The 17675-nt window shown below is 38.7% G+C and overlaps 1 protein-coding gene across 1 annotated transcript; it reads right to left on the bottom strand.

Annotated features, from left to right (window-relative positions):
• Positions 1-4075: 4075 nt before the first annotated feature.
• On the bottom strand, positions 4076-16725 carry LOC310942098 (uncharacterized protein). Its single transcript, XM_083907385.1, has 6 exons — positions 16480-16725; positions 12628-12839; positions 10762-10831; positions 10539-10629; positions 9081-9190; positions 4076-7122 (listed from the first exon to the last, which is right to left on the bottom strand). Exons 1-6 carry the CDS (start codon positions 16619-16621, stop codon positions 6761-6763), a joined length of 987 nt encoding a protein of 328 aa, XP_083763511.1. The 5' UTR covers positions 16622-16725; the 3' UTR covers positions 4076-6760.
• Positions 16726-17675: the final 950 nt, after the last annotated feature.

Genomic DNA, 17675 nt, shown 5'->3' with positions numbered 1-17675 from the left:
AAATCTTTGGTGTTCCCACTCAAAGTCAGTGGATAAGAAGATATATGTTCATCCAACACATAACAACATTCCCATGCACCCACAGATCCACACAAGTGTGTATCATATCTTATACTTAATACTTTATTGATCCCTGGGGGGGAAATTGCTTTTGTTACAATTAATCCAACCAAGAACAGAAAATAACAGATTCACAGCCTAACATATTAACTAAGGTACAATACTGAGAAGAAAAAAGAATAAAGATTACTACATGCCATAAAATATTTACATCTGTGTCAAATGTACAAGAACTGAATAAATAATTACCAATAAGTAGGAGACATTTGAGAACATCATCGTTTTGAGGTTTGGGAAACACTGAACAACATTTTATAAAACATTTTATGGACCAAACAACTAGTTAATTAATTAATCGATTAATTAAGTAATTAATTAATCAATTAATTGATTCAGGAAATAATTGTTCATTTTCTTTGTTTGTCCCTCACTCTAATTTTACTCTGTGAACACAAACGTAAGGAACATTTATTTTCAATCTTTGCCGTTTAAATTCTATATTCACTGCACTTACACATGTTGCTCACTAGATGGTATACTGCACTATTCAATAGTTATATAAGTTATATAAAAGGTTCACAAAATGTGGTGATGTGATAACAGGACCAGTGGTGAAGGTCAGACTGTAGAACAGTGTCTTTGAACTTTCTCTTTCTGTGACTTTCTGCTGCTGCTGCTTTTGTCTGAAAAGTCCTTTCAAATGAGGACAAAAACGGTGAGGTGAGGTCTTATTCTGCAACAGTGAGAGGGACACATGGTACTATAGAAACCTCAGAGGCTCAACACTGTCCATAAATGTCTCTAACATGGTTTGAGATAAATGGATTAGGCATGAGACAAAATGAACGTTTCCTGTAACAATTATTATTATTGTCATAATTGTGAAAGACAATACTGAACAAGTCGAGGTTTGTATCTATAAAGCTTTCAGATGCACAAATAGGCAGAGGACTGAGATTAAATAACATGTTACAAAATGTTATGTTACAGAAACATCATTTTAGTCTCGATTTTTTAGTCAAAAGTAAAATAAAAATTTGAAAAGTTAAAATTCTTTAATAGGTCGTCCATGATGAACGTCTGTCATCACGTCACTGCCTTGATCTTAAAGCTGGTATCTGGCTATAGTGTGTGTGTGTGTGTGTGTGTGTGTGTGTGTGTGTGTGTGTGTGTGTGTGTGTGTGTGTGTGTGTGTGTGTGTGTAAGTGTGTGTGTGTGTCTGTGTAAGTGTGTGTGTGTGTGTGTGTGTGTGTGTGTGTGTGTGTGTGTGTGTGTGTGTGTGTGTGTGTGTGTGTGTGTGCGTGTGCGTGTCCAGACCTCCTGATTCTGAGGACTCTGCCCTGACAACGGCCCTGATCTTGCAAGGCTGGTTTTCTGCCAACAGGAAGTAGCCACTTAAAGGTACAGTGTGTGAGATTTAGCCTATGCTACGGAGGACGAAACCTGACATATCAATAAATAAATAAATGCATAAATAAATACATAAATAAATACAGGAGTAAATAAATAAATGCACCAATATTTGTTTATTTTATGCATTTATTTATGTATTTATTTATGCATTTATTTATTTATGCATTTATTTATTTGTTGATATGTCAGGTTTCGTCCTCCATAATAGCCACATCTATTGGTGAAGTTGCAGACAGGCAGGGCCTACAGGGAATGTTGGAACATTTGGGAACGTTTCAGAACCTGCTTTTAATCCTGTACTAAAGACTGAAACAGTAGTTTGTTTTGACCTCTGCTTTGACCATGACCATTTTCTGTTTGGTGTTCCTCTTGTGAGTCCTCCAGCTCTGGTGATATGCAGTATATTACTTTGCTGTTGCTCTGGTTCTCTTTTAACACTTTTCTTCGACAAGTGGAAAACCGACGGAGAGCAGAGGAGTCGTCGCTTTCACGTTAGCTGTGCTTGGAGCCACAAGGTGGTAACTGTGTGTCTGACCACCTCCCAAAGTGATTCGATAGATTGGATAATGATCCGTTGCCACAGAAAACTGTGATTTTATTGCCAGGTGTAAAGGGCGGCCACACTGATCACAGAGTGTTCTAATTGTGTCAGTAAGCACTTTAGACCTCTTTTGAGGTTGATTTAAGCATTTGAGTCCATGCACAGAAAACACTCAGGATGTTTTTAGCATGATGATTAGCAGTGTGGCCAAGAGGGATGTGGTGAAAGGAATTAAGGCTTTTTCCCCATGAGGGCTGTGCTACACACACACACACACACACTTGTAGATTCCGTTCACAACCATAGAGGGCAATAAAAAACAAATGATTCAGCCGACCACAGCGCCATGGATGGAATTAGGCTGAAATCTCAATGGAAGGAAATTGAGCTGATTGAATTTCCACAGAGCTAATTTGCAATGAATCCCAGACCTTTTTGCTGCGCTCCATGAGAAGAAGATGAGGCTTATTAGAAGTTATGATGATGAGAGGGAGAGGGTGATTTATTTTTACCAGGATACTTAGGAAAAGTTTTCAAAGAACTTGAGCTTTGTTGGAATTAATGAGGATAAGAGCATGTGTTAAATACAGTTTGACATTTCCTGTGTTCAATCTTTTCTTTGACTATCATTAAAAACAAATCTCATTTTCATCCGTTTTTCTCAAGAAATAAATGAAAGAGCTTCTTTTTTTGGCAGATGCTGTAGAAATAATAAGCCTTGCATTTCGTCTTACTGTCTTTGGTGCATCTCTGGTTTTGTAGCGCCCTCTGCAGGTAACAGCTGGAGTTTCAACAGAAAAGCCCATTATAATAGTAATAATAATTTATATTATATTATTATTATTATTATAAAAGTAGTTATGGTATACATATTTCCAAAGGGGATGGAAATTATGCCTCATTTTAAATGTTTCCAATAAAACAAAACCATACAACAATCTCATACACACACATTATGCATGCACACAAATTATATATGTAAATAAAATGAATAAAAGACAAAAATGTCATCAAATTAAAAAATCAAAACAAATTTAGAAAATGTTTAATTTAACCACAAACATATATAAGCTAGGCACATTTGGAAAAATGTTAAAATTAAAAAAAGGAATTTAGACAAAAGTAATGCAACTTCTTGTAGAATATTAGAGAAAATGTCAATATATATTGATATGTTAGTGTTTACACTTTGTGTATATTGAATAGTTTACCTCGGGAGTTTAAAATGTTTGTTGTTAATGAACAATTTTGATTTTCAGTTCGGTTCAGTCAGTACTGAACTGAACACTGACTACAGTCAATGTTGTTTTGCTTTTCGTATCGTTCTTGTTTAAAACCAAAAATGAACACAGTGACAGAACATTAAAGATGCAAACCATCATAAAATTTGGATGGTTGTCAAACCATCAAATCCTGATCCCGTCCGGGGACTTCACCCCTCCGTATCCTGGAAGTGTTTTATAGGTGGCCTCAAGCAAGTACAGAGTGGATACCATTCCCCTAGTGAAATATAGGTGTGAAAGCACCATGAGAGTGAAACCATGTGACAAGGGGTCTAAGAGTGAAGGACCAGTGGTAAAGTTTAAAACTGGGCACCGCTAATCTAATCTTATCTCCTGCGCTGGACAGTAGCAGATCCACTCTTACCGTTCCATATACATTTGAAACAGCCGCATGAAGCTTCTGAATATACACTATTGAAGCCAGGGGTCAAACACTCAACCTGTGGTTTGAAGTACAGCCCACTATAATGCTAATAATAAGCATTATTAGCACTGTGCTTTCAAAAGTATTTTTTGTGATTTGAATTTGAGAGAAACAAGTGAATGTTCAAATCAGACAAAAAGAAAGGTGTAATCAGAAAAAATAATACAAAATAAAGAATGTTGTTGAATATTACCATAATACTGCAGTAATGAAAGTGTGCTTTAAAATGTAAATGTCAAGACAAGAGCATCATGTTTTTTTCTTTTATTTTCTACTAAGACAAGCAGATATTTAGTTTTTTTTCCCATAAGAAACATACAACAAACAAGACAAGGAAAATTGTTTTAAGGAGAAATAAAAGCACAAGAAACATGTACAGAATAAGTTAAGGCAAAGTTTTGTGGTACTAAGAAGTGTCAACCATTACAAAATGTAAAACTTTGAAGTGTCAGCAGTGATCAAATATTTCATTTCAGCTCTCAAATGCTGTGATTCGTGTATTTTAGTTGTTGTCATGGTTTTACTGTGATTTTTACTTTATTTTTTTATTTATTAAACTAGCATCAACTTTGTAAAAGACATGGACATATGATGTAAAATAGATCATGGTGCTATCATAGCTGTAACTCCAGTCATTAACTGAACGCACAAATGACAACATTTGTACTTGGTACATTTTTGAGACACTACTTTGAGACAAAGCCTGACAGGATGTTGACATACAGCGAGTTGCCAGGAAACCACAAAATAAAATATAAGGCTTCAGTGATATCATAATGCTGTAACAAACAGAGACACACTTTTAATAGTAAAGAAGTAAATGCTGAGTTCATGTTTGTAGCTCATTTAAGGATTGTCATTTTCCCTTATGGTGAATAATTGAAAAACATCATGCAGTCACAAGTTACAGGACAAAAAAAAACATGCAAACTCCCACCTCTAAAATAAATATTACAACATTCTGTCAGTCACAGCCTTCAGCTTTCATGGGACAAAAAATATAATCTAAATACATTTTTAAATACTAAAAAATGAAGATATTTACATTTTGATGGTAAGACGTCTATGCATTTCATCACCCACAAAAAAAATCAAGCACACACTTTCATTTGACTTGTTATTAAGTGTCTAGCCACAATATTAGGTACACTCGTCAACACATATTTAATCAGCCACTAAGTGTATTTAGGCATGCAGACATGGTGAAGAAAAGCTCCTGAAGTTCAAACTGAGCAGCAGAATAAGGAAGAAAAGTGGATTTAAGTGACGATTTTCACACGCAACCATTACCAGTAAAAGGCCTGAAAAATAGAACATATACAGCGGTTATCTCTCTGGGAGAAAATGTCCAGACTAGACCAGATTGAAATGATAGAGAAATCAGTTGGGTTCAGTTGAAAACTATCTCTGAACACACAACATGTCAAACCTTGAAGAAAATGATCCAGCAGAAACATACACTGGGTGCCACTTCATTAGGTGGACCTGTGGACCTAATAAAGCGGTCAGAGTCTATAACAATCTCAACCTGAGGGTTAGAGTGAAGGATTTCTAAAATAATGTCATAAACAGACTCTTTAACAGCAACAAACATGAAGGAGTGATGTTTTGTCTCAGTCAGACAATGGGCCAGCTTTCACAATGTCAGGGAACTAAAACTAAATGGAATGCAGCCATAAGGGCAGTTGCAGATGTTTGGCAGCTTGTTGACCATGAGAGACGACTATAAGGCAAAACTGGCAGCAACACATCACACAGACTACAGCCTCTCTTTAGCCTGGAGATGAGACAGGTGCAAATCTGAACTAATAAGACGGAGCGAGTAAAAAAATTAATCGTTTCATTCTGATGTCTAAAAACGGTGATCAAACGGTGTCATCAAATGAGTGGCAACAGGAAAGAACAGGACATTAAAGGCTCTATTTGCACATCAGCACAGAGAGCAAGCCCATGTAGGTTCTGTGGTCAGTAGTGAGGGAAGCAACAAGAACAGAGAATCATACAGATAAGACATCACAAGGTGACTGAAACACATTCACTTATATTACTCTTCTGTATCACTCGTCATACTCAATTCATATAATGTAGTTTTATAAATATATAAGCATTGTTTAATGTCTTAAGAGTGTATTTTAGGGTGTATGTGAGCCACAATTATAACTTTTGGTCAAGTGCAGCACAAAAACAAACTTCTCGTTCTACATTTGTTCCACCCTCTGTCATGAATAACGTTGTTGTTATGTTGTTGTATATGTATATGTATATGTGTATATATATATATATATATATAATAATTTTAAATTTTTTTTAATAGTTGCAGCCCTAAATTATAATAATATTAAGTATATACAGATTGTATCTAAACTGATTTTTGGTGGTCTGAACTCCTGAAAGATACATGAGATCCGATCCAGTTTATTCAAACCTGATTCAAACCATATACGGAGGTGGTTTTGAATGTGATTGTGATCAGATTTTACCCATCCGTTTAACTTGAGGAGCATTAAATGATCGACACATGGAAGACGATAGTTTAAACATCTGAAGAAAGTTTGCACCAAAGCGCAATATTTGGGACAGAAACAGGCACAGATTTCTGTCAACATTTGTTAATTTTGTTGAGACTACATCTGTCCGGGCCGTGGCCTGTAACTATAGAAATCCATGTGGAAGACAAGACAATGTCACACAGGTCAGATCTGATCACATGCGATACATAATGCGATGGTCAGGAAGATCAGATTCTGATCAGGTATGCTAACAAATCTGATTTGGGCTGCAATCTAAACGACGCCTTAGAGCTCCGTTTGGGCTGTGTAATGTAAATTAAATAAATTAAGAGGGGATGTTTCTTCTGATCTTGTGTAAATGATCTCGACTCTGTGCTGATCTTTGTGACTGACATAAATAAACACAGCCCTGTCTTTTATTAATGCATATATAATGTCTTTGATGAATAAGTAAAGAGTATTTTTGGAAGGAAAGGAAAATAATATTACAATTATATCTATAGAGTGCAGTGCAGTCCATGCAGTGATGTCATTCAGGCCTGGTGCGTCGTCTAAGGCCTGATGCGAGCAACACCTCCTCAGTGTTTGGTTCGCAAGAGTCCTCGAGTGAAGGCATGTGCTCAATGTTCCCCACTCCCTCCTCCTCCTCCTCCTCTTCTTCTTCCTCTTCTTCTGACACAACTTCTTTCTCCACTTCCTCTTCAGAATGCTCTGGTTCCAGCTCCATGGTCTCCTCACCTTCTGCTGCAGCTTCATCTGCTGCCTCTGACTGTTTCTGATGGACTTTCTCTGGAGCCTTAGCTGCTCCTGCGATAGCATTGTCTGCCGTCTTGAACTCATCAGCCACAAGGGACTCAATCAGGTTGTCCAGGTTACGCTCGCATGACGCCTCTGAAAGAGTTGAAAAGGTGTTTAAGGAGGGATTCACAATATTGGTATCAGCTAATATTGGCTTGAAGATAGGGATGAGCCGATACAATACTCAGTATCAGTACTAGCCCAATAATGGTCAAAATGGAAAAGTATTATTGTGCCATCCTTACGTTAAAATATATTATCGAATATTGGCAAACATGTCAACGGACATGGAAAAAACTCCTTGACGTCTATGATTACACCCTCTCCAAGTACAATTTTTGTGTTTATTTCTTTTGCACAATGAAATAAACACAATGTGGAGCCGACACAAGCACTTCCGTATGACGGTGACATCACGGACCAATCCTTGGGCTCAGGCTTTTAGCTAGGATGTTTCTTTTAGAGGGTTTCCCCCCCTTGCCCTACGCACTGTCTATACCCGCGCGTCATCACAACATGGTTTCGGTGGCTACCGGGGGAAACGGGAGGAAAAAACTAGGGCGTCTTTTGGGCGTCCTGCCTTAAAGTAGGGCGTCTAATTTCTTATTATTTTCAATACAGGTGTCCCCAGGATGCCCGGACGCCCTGCTGGCTAAAAGCCTGCTTGGGCTGATGCCTACAACAGAGATTAGCTTGAGTTACGTTACTTGATGGAAAGATGGCAGAGGATGAGGAGGATGGAGAGACGAGTTGATCCTGAGGGAGTCGCCATGGCCGTACCGCGAGAAATATATGTGTAGTGCCCAAGTTATTGCGCAAACACAGGGGTGTGTGCAAATACACACACACACAAACATAGATGAACATACACACATTCTCAACACCCGGTTTTTATTACCATGTGGAGCACACACCCGCACGCACGTGAAACCACAGGCTTCATGCGAGGAGATGCACTAAAAACGTGTCAAAGCCTTCATGGAACACTGCTGTGGTGGCCGTGTTCTGATTGTCTTGCAAATTAAGTGTAAAAGTGAATGCAAATCAGTTTGCTACGGATGTGTAGCAGCTCGCGTTACATTTATAATGTGGTTCGCTAGAACAAGAGACACAGTTTCCCAGCCTGAGCCAGTGAACAGAAGGCTCATCTAATTAATCTTACATTTAGACAGACTTTTCCAACTGTAAACTGAAGTTTGAGTTGCTTTGTAAAACACTTGCTCCCCCACAAGGTCCACTGAGAAAATAATTTTATATCAAGGCACACAGGAATTATTGATCCACTGCTACCTTCCTCCTACCTTAAGTCCAAATGTGTTATTGTGTGACTTAAAAGACTTTTATTTAGATTTAGATTTGTGACACAAACTTACCAAAGGAGGCAGCAGTAGACCAGCAGCCTGTGTCCCTGGGAGCTATACACATTATTTTTCTCTATAGACTTTGTTGCAGGAGAGTCAGCAAGTAGTAAACTTTTGTCTCAAGTCAGAAAGTTTAACTGCATGGTTAAGCAACAGGCATTTTCCTGAGATATCATTGGCTTTAGCAGGTGTCCATTTTATTGGATGAGTCTGTTTAAGTGGCTAATATCTGTTTTTCATCACAGGAAGCCATGTTTTCAGAAAGGGTCTTAATAGTTGCCTAACAAAGGTGGCCAGCAGGGGGTGCGCACAGTTCAGACAGCATTGACTATCGCCCTTTCTCAATTGAGGAGTACAACTGGAGTACATACTTGCCAAGTACGGGAGTACACGAGTATGATCTCTTCAATTGGAACAGCAGTGTACTTCCTTGTTCTACTGTTTGAATGGCGGGTGGCGCCAAGCACTTAAGCCTCATTACCGCCACCCACAGTGTTGATGAATTATCATATAACATACTTTTAATAAATGCATATATATTGTTATTTTCACATTTTAAATATTTAACTTAATGTATTAATTTATTTTTATTAAAATATACAGTACCATGTGGAAAATAGATAAATTAGGAGCAAACTCCTAATCAGCTTAAGTCTGAACACAGTCAAAGAGAAACGGTGAGGAGCTCACCGTTGAGCCTCAGTGGTGGACAGTCCATCCCTCTCTTCTTCATCAGGTAGCGGATGGTTTGGAGTTGAGACATGATCTCGTTTTTCTGCTCCTGTGCCACTGATTTCACACTGCATAGAAAAGAGGAAAAACATGGACTTTAACTGAGCTAAATATTTCACACAGTAACAATTCAGATAATAAAGAATGTGTGTTATAGATTCACAGATTTATGTAGTAACAAAAACCCTATTGTTAGTCCACTAGTGTTCACAGGTTTTTAAGTTGCTTTAATAACTGCACAAGTGAGTCACATCTGTTGCACTGAGGTTTACTGTAGGGGCTCTGTGATGACACAAAATCTCAATCAACACTTTATTTATTATACTTAATTAAACTTGATTGATTTTCTTTTTTTTATGTGTAAGAAAGCTAGTTAAAGCTCCAGTGCGTAACTTTCAATTATTTTGTTGTTGTTTTTATTATTATTATTATTAGTAGTAGTAGTAGTAGTAGTAGTATTATTATTATGCCTCTATTTGGTTTTCATGAACAGAAACTATGTAACATTTGCATGCTGCTTCCATCTGAAAACAGCTTCTAGCAATGCTATCACACCTGGCAGTGTTTGTGTGTATACAGCAGCAGCAGAGTTTATCCCATCATGGCAGTTTCATGCAGCCGTGCAGTGATGACTCCGCCCACGTTGAGTAGGATATATTTTGTAGTGGAAAAACCAACATGCACTGTGCTGTGCCGAGGCGTGGCAAGCTGGGACCATAGGTGGAAATAGGCTAAAGAGAATTCAATTATTTGTGTCTCGCTTTACTAGCGCAATGTTGCTGTTGCCTTATTTAAAACACATCACTTCCACAAACAAACAGAAAAACTATTTTCAGAGGCACTATTTTTACTTGAATAATCAATAACAATCAGCGATTGTTCCACACAGTTAGCTGCACTGCACATCCACAGCTCTCACTTTTGCGGCAGAATTGTGCATTTCCTTCTATTTAGATTTATTGCAGAAAGTTGCTAGATTTGCTGAAGTCACTTTTTTGAAAAAAAATATATGAAAAAGTCGCTGGGGGTCTGTAAACTCGCTAAATATGCACAGAACAGCACAGAACGTATTCAAACAGACCTTATTTCCCTTTCTTAACCCTGGCTCGGTTCATTCTGTCTCAGTTTCTGTTGTTATATCTGTAACGTGTGCAACGTCTTCTTCTCTGTTTTTGGTGTAGCTTTACAGCGCAACTTACAGTCCTGGCATAATGTACTACAGCGTTTTGTGTCATTTTAGAGGGTTTCGTGTGGACGGAGATATTGAAACAATGCCATGTTTACGTTTTTGATAACAACAAAGAAAAAGGTAAATTAAGTTGTGTGCCGTTTCCGTGTGGATGGGGCCCTGGTGTGAGGACAAGGTGTGGGGGTGCAAGCATGCACATGTGAAATCCGACACCACAGGCCACTCACCAGTTAGTGAGCGGGTCCAGCTGTGTGAGGATAGAATTGAGCATCCTTTCAGTCTGTGCCAGCCTTTGTTCCAGCTCATTCAACTGGTTTTCTGCACAACACAAAGCAAACAATATGATATTAATGCTTCATCTGGACTTTCCATGGTAATCAAATAAGCATGAGCAGAAAACCAAACAAATATATGTATGCAAATAAAGATCCCAGTCCACTCGATACACACCTGCCTCCACTGATTTCTTGGCCCCTTTTGCAAATTTGTCCCTCTGTGCCTTGTCATCAGCAGATCTGATCTGTCAGTGGAAAAGAACTTTGTCAAACACATTTACTATTCAATGTTATAATTTCACTTCGTGTAAACTGGTGTTGCAAGCATATTTTACTACCGTTTATGTCACTTGTAATTTCATATTTTGGGATTTCATGTTTGTAAAATTTAAATACTTGACCACCACTATTCTTCGCAGTTGTTTGTTACAGCTAACGTTAGTAAGCTATAAAGTCTGCTCTAGCCAATCAGCAATGAAAATAGAAATATATAAATATAATGTATACATCAAATTACTTATGAATCAAAGGGGAAAAAAGCTAGCTGTCATTTGAGAGCCATTTCCTGTAGAGCTCTCCATCACAGAAACACCAGACCAACATCCTGGTATTATTCCTGTCCTTGTCTGAAGCCTTTTTAGTTAAACAATGAGCTTTTCTTTGGCAGGATAATATGAAGAGTCTCCTTCATCTGAGGTACTCAAATGCAACTTACAGACCAGCTTCGAAAAAGAGAGGCCCAAAAACACACAGAAAAGTGGTGTGAAGGCCCAATTGACTTTGCTTCAATTACTATTTTTCTTCTTTTAGCATGGGAGCTTGAACACGCATGAAATCTCTCAACACTTACCCCAAATATAGAGCGTCAAAAATGAAATAACAGTGCACTCTAGGTCAGTCCATAAAACCAGTCAGTACAAGGTACCAAATTCATTAGGCATACATTGGTGTATGCCAAAAGTTTAAGGCAACTGTGGGAACCGTATTGTAAAGCAAGCAGGCTTTCACCTTCTGTATATAAGCGTTTCTTTTTTTATCAACTTACAAAATACAGAGTGAGCTAACAGAAGAAATGTCTAAATCAATCATGATTTGGTGTGGTCACCTTTTACCTTCAAACCAGCAATCACTCTTTGTTCCTTGTATTTATCAAGTCATATTGACACAAGTATATTAAAGTCATATTCTACATTACGGATGAGCTGATAGGATACTCCGTATCAGCAGGTACTAGGTAGGTTCTAGGTAGCGCAATTTAGCACAACGGCCCGTTACGTTATAAAAAAAATGGCCTATAAAATATTATAAAGCATAACGGCCTATATTTTGCACATCAGTGTCAATACTTTGCCGATTTCCTTGCTGTAACGTGTTGTGTTCGTGGCTACTGTGATCTAATCATGCCAGTGTAACCGAGCGTCCCAGGGTCGCCTGAACTGTTCATAAAATGAATAACCACCAATAACGTCAATGGTTCGCTAACCACAACAACATTACGTCATTTCAGAGAGATGAGAGATGAGATATTGCTCTGCATAGCTCACAACACAGACAATTACCAATGCTGTTTAAGGGGACAATTTGGGGCCCCTTAAACAGCGAGCTATCCACACTTAGTGCTTTCGCATTTCCCACTGTAAGCGACCTGCACCAGGGTTCACTTACGGACTATCCAGTGAAACAAACTCTGGTCCTTTTAAAACAACAAATGACCCAGAGCGGCCAATTTATTATATGTTTTTCTACCCCCAAAAGGACAGGATGTCAAACTGGGGACATGGTTACATCATCGATTTCACCTTTGCTTTCAAAGGTCGAGATTGTGACGATGTTTTGATCAATATTCAATTTACAATCGAGATTGTGACACCCCTAGAACACACCAATCTATTTCAAAGGAAACAATCCATCCAGTTTCCTGACATAGTGGCAGCACACTTATGCATTTGACACACTCTTCCAATGCCAAACATTAATTTCCTGATTAATTTCCTCTCTCTGCTCATCGTAGAGAGTCAAATTGTCCGTTTCTCCAGCTCACCTTCAGAAACTTGTAGGCTGCAAACACACCGACTCCGATGGCGTACAGTGGCATCAGTGTGAACACGTAACCCTTGTTGTTGTTGTTGGATTTGAACTTTTCATTCTTCAGCTCTTGCTCCATCAGCTTCTTCATCTGCTGCATGTTCTCAGGGGTCTGAGGAGAGCCGGGGCCATCGATGGCGTGACTTCTGAGCCCACCCGGGCCAGGACCTGCAACAGAAAATGACTGACATCAAGTTCCAATTTAACCAAATCAATTAAGTCATATGTATGGAGGTAGATTTGTGTCTTTATTATTCATCAAATATATATTTTCAATCAAAAAAACATTCACTTCAATCAAAAAAAACTCTTCAAATCAAAGTAAAAAAGTGTTTGAATGCAAAAAAATATTTGAGACTCAAAAAATTGCATTTGAACACTTTGTTTTCAATTGAAAATATTTTTTTTATTACTTGAAGTGATTTTTTTTTGGGTTAGGGTTAACCCACCCTAACCCTTACCCTAACCCATGAATTGAATGTTGTGAATCTGCTAATCAAGCAACAACATGCAGCATAACACACTCTCACCGCGGCTTTCCAACATAACAACAACACGGCACACACTTGTTTCACTCACTGTCGTTATCATGACACAACAGTACTGAAAAACACTCCACTCCACCACTGCTCCCTGGCGACCATGACTTGCTTGTCAGAAGGACGTCGTTGGTGTAGACATTTGTCACTCAAACATGTCTGACCAATGGGGAAGTACCCGCCCACTGTGGGATATTTGTGTCAAAATGATCGAATCAAAAAAAAAAACGACATCAAAACTTTTTACACTTTATTAGAAAAAAAACACTTCTAATAAAAAAAAAAAAAATTCAATCGAAAACAGTGTTCAAATTAAATTTTTTGAGTCTCAAATATTTTTTTGCATTCAAAAACTTTTTTTTCTTTGATTGAAAGGTTTTTTTATAGAAGTGAAGGTTTTTTTGATTGAAAATATAAATTTTGATTGAAACCAACTCTTTTTTGATTGAATAATAAAGACACAAATCTTAATAAACAAGTGTTATTATTAATTTTTCATATCATGTTGTACTAGTTGACTAGAGATGAGTCATCTAAAAGGAAATGTATCATTATGACAGGTTCTGGCTAACTGAAAGGTAAAGGATGTATAAGCAACCTGTGATCAACCCTACATTATTTGATATTTTCCATTATATTTTTTCAATTTTGGAAGTATAACACACAGCTGACCAGGAACCAGCCTGAGACATGGAATGGCATTGGTGAAATCATGGCTCCCAGTGGGGACAAGGACTGCCTAATAAAATGAATGAATGCTAAAATCATTTCTTATTTTTATGTTTGCTGCTTTATCTTGACGTAAAACAAGTTTTTCCAACTGGAAACTGAAGTGTTCCTGTCACTTTGTAAAACGCTCACTACCACTATATGGTACTTTAATTACCTGGTTATTATCAATACATCAACTACTTTGATTGCAATAACCTTTTGGCCATGTCAACCACACCTAATATCCTTCATCATCTGAACTATACAATAGGAAGTTGTAGGATTCTACATTTACATTTTGTCACAACCACAAACTTGTATTTATTTTAATGCTGTTGTTTTTTGTGACAGACAACACAACATTATTTTGAAGTGGTGGGGAAAACATTAGATTGATTTCAAAATTATTTACAAATCTGAAAAGTATTGTGCATATGTATTCACCCCCACCCCCACCCCCTCCCCCCTTTACTGTGAAAACCTTAAGTAAAATCCAGTGCAAACAAATGCCTTAAGAAGTCACATATCTAGTAAATAGAGTCCACCTGTGTAATTAAATCACAGATTAAATAAACATGTTATGAGGAAGCATCAGAGGTTTGGTAGTGAACATTACCAAACAAATAGCATCATGAAGACCAAGGAGCTCATTGGACAGATCAGGGATACAGTTGTGAAGAAGTTTAAAGCAGGGTTAGATTATTTAAACAAAAACAAAAGAACATTCCAACCTTTAAACATCTCACTGAGCATTATTAAATCCATCATTTGAAAAAGTAAGGAGTATGTCAAAGCAAACCTACCAAGACAGCTAACTGACCGCACAAGGAGAGCATTCTTCAGAGTAGCAACCAAGAGGTCCATGGTAACTCTGGAGGAGGTGCATAGATCCATAGCTTAGGTGGGAAACTATGTCCAAAGGACAACTATTAGTAACCTGTACGTTTATGGAAGCCACTGTTTACTACTACAATATAATTTATATAAGGTCTCATTTGCAGTGCGCCATAAGCCATGTGGGAGACACAGAAAACTGTGGAAAAGATGCTCTGGTCAGATTGGACCAAATTTGAACTTTTTGGCCTTAATACAAAATGCTGTGTGTGGAGGAAATCAAACACTGCACATTACCCTGAGCACACAATACTACCATGAAACCTGGTGGTGGCAGCAGAGACAGGGAATATGGTCAGAGATGATGGGCAGATGGATGGAGCCAAATAAAGAGCAACCCTTGAGGAAAACCTGTTTTTCTGCAAAAGACTTGAGACTGGGGAGGAGGTTCACCTTCCAGCAAGCATAGATATGTATTAGAATGACCCAGTTAAAGGACACACCTAAATCCAATCCAAGACTTAAAAAGTGCTGCTTCAACCCATCTGACTGAGCTTGAGCTATTTTGCGAAGAATGGGAATACATATGCACTCAACACTTTTCATTATGCATTATTTTCATATTGACATTTTTTTGTTTTTATATATTTAAAGGTCACATAGAGTGGTCCTGTTGCACATATGTTAGTTATGGAGGTCTTCTTACATACATTAACTTGTTTTTATGGTCAAAAACCTGCTGTAAACGAGCCGATTTCTGACGGTGTTTCCCGGCCGCGAGACTTGAGACTCAAATCTCTCACATTGTTTAAAAATAGCTTCGTCACGACTCCCTGCCGAGGGTCCCTTTAATGACTTTGACCCAGAGTCAGACCCAGAGTCAGAAGACACTGTCGCTCGTGAAACACCTCCACAACGGACGTTAATTCTTCTTCTGCGGTTCAATGTACGCAACCGGATGTGCCCGGACTAGTGCCCGGAGCAGGACGATCGGCTGTTCTGGAGAACCGGTGTTTACGTAACTGGACCGAGTTTTTTCAGAGATCTCACTGAGCCCGAGATTACAATAGAACACAGCGTTCTCAGCAGTGGCTGAACTGTTTGTTTAGAACCTTCAGGGCTTCTTAAACAAGGTAAGGACGCAGATACACACTAAAAAACAGAGTAAATTGGAACTTCCGGTCTAGTTCCGTTTTAATTAATCCCCTTCAGCAAGTTATTTCTATGAATTTAACCAATTCCTAGAACCAGGAGCAGTGGGCAGCTACTGAGCAGCGCCTGGGAAGCAATGGGGGTTGGGTACCTTGCTTACGGGTACCCCAGCCTTTTGAACTGGTGGGGACTCTAACCAGCAACACCCCGGTTACAAGCTAAGTTCTGTTTCCGCTTGGCCATAGGGAGTGTGGTTGAAATTGTGAAAAAGTTCAAGGGGGTAGTGAATACTTATTAAATGCACAGTATATCGGGTATTGGCCCTGAAAAACACTCACAATAGGTGGATAAAAATGAATGGGGAAATATTGAATACTACAGTGAGTTTACAATTCAGTCAACTAGCAACATACAGCATGAGCTGCAGTGGATAAATGCAAAATGCGTGCTAAAATGATACTGTAGTGTATATGACATGAGAGAAAGGGAGGACATAGGGACCATGTTATAGGGAATGTCTTCTCCCTCTGCCACAGGAGGAAGGAAATGGCCTTTAATTATTTACTACCAACCTTTTCTGGAGTACCGAGGGTCCATCCGAGTGTCCTTCGCCCCGGCGCCGCCACCGACACCAAACATCCTCGGCAGGACGACAAGCGTGAAAAGCACGGCCGTAAAAGCCAGGGCGACTTGTTGTGATGTTGACAAAACCATCTTGACGTGACAGCCACGAGACAGGACAGCAGCCGAGAAGTGACCACAGAGAGCCGCTAATGAACCCGTGAGGAGAGAGGGGAGCCCGGAAGGAAGCGTCGGGCTGTTCGGCGACTGAGGAGTGGACTCAAAGTGACATTTGACATGGAAAAGCAGCCTGTTCGCCTCTATACAGCGGCAGCTAAGCTGCTCCACTCCGCTGACGAGCAGAACGTCACTTCCGGTTAGGAACTTTCACAATAAAGCGCTGACTAACGTGAGGCGTTTGTTTTATTTAACCAAACTAATTCTATCAGTAATGTGTCATGTTCTAGACCAGGGGTCACCAACCTTTTTGAGACAGAGAGCTACCTTAAGGGTAAAAAATAATATGGAGGGCTACCATATAATATTTTTTTGTTTGTTTACCATTTAAATGATTAATATTATGCATTCAACTGCATACACATTCATTCCAGTGCGATTACCAGTTTTTATAAACAATATCAAAGATATTTTACTGAGCGATCATACGGATACATGCAAGTGAAGTGAAGTGAAGTGAGCCCGCGGGCACCGTATTGGCTGCCCGCGGGCTACCAGGTGCCCGCGGGCACCACGTTGGTGACCCCTGTTCTAGACATATAAAATTATTCTCTTATACTTTTGGCTACCCATATTTACAGAAATTTACATTAAAGGGTTTAATTGAACATTTTATCCATACATATGTGAGTGTGTCATTTTATTTATTTATTTATTTATTTGGTTTTCTTAGCCATAGAAGCTGCATCCCATTTATTTCAGGAACTCTGAACTGTTAGTGACTTCGCCACCAAGTTCACTGCATTCCAGTTGAGAAGTCCGAAACACAAACATATCTCACACGAGTCATAGTTCGCCATTGTCATCAATACCGTTTGTTAACAATGCTCTACATGGTAATTTGCGCACACAAAAACAGTGTAGAAACATGTGCATGGTTAAAAATTAAACAATACTGTGTTAAACAATTTTTGGCAGGAATATTTTGAGATTATGTCTAAAATACTTAGTATTGAAATGAAGAAATGCC

The sequence above is a fragment of the Microchirus variegatus genome (assembly GCF_963457635.1).
Source record: "Microchirus variegatus genome assembly, chromosome: 20".
NCBI lineage: Eukaryota > Metazoa > Chordata > Actinopteri > Pleuronectiformes > Soleidae > Microchirus > Microchirus variegatus.
The sequence above is the reverse complement of the archived record's forward strand: the minus strand, read 5'-3'. Positions and strand labels throughout refer to the sequence as shown.

What these genes read in the sequence shown, in the direction of transcription:
- LOC310942098 (XM_083907385.1), bottom strand. Translation starts at nt 16,621, where the DNA reads ATGGTTTTGTCAACATCACAACAAGTCGCCCTGGCTTTTACGGCCGTG. An exon ending in CCCTCGGTACTCCAGAAAAG is followed by an intron (nt 12,840 to 16,479) that starts GTTGGTAGTAAA and finishes TTTCTGTTGCAG; the next exon opens with GTCCTGGCCCGGGTGGGCTC. An exon ending in CTGGACCCGCTCACTAACTG is followed by an intron (nt 9,191 to 10,538) that starts GTGAGTGGCCTG and finishes TTTTCTATGCAG; the next exon opens with TGTGAAATCAGTGGCACAGG.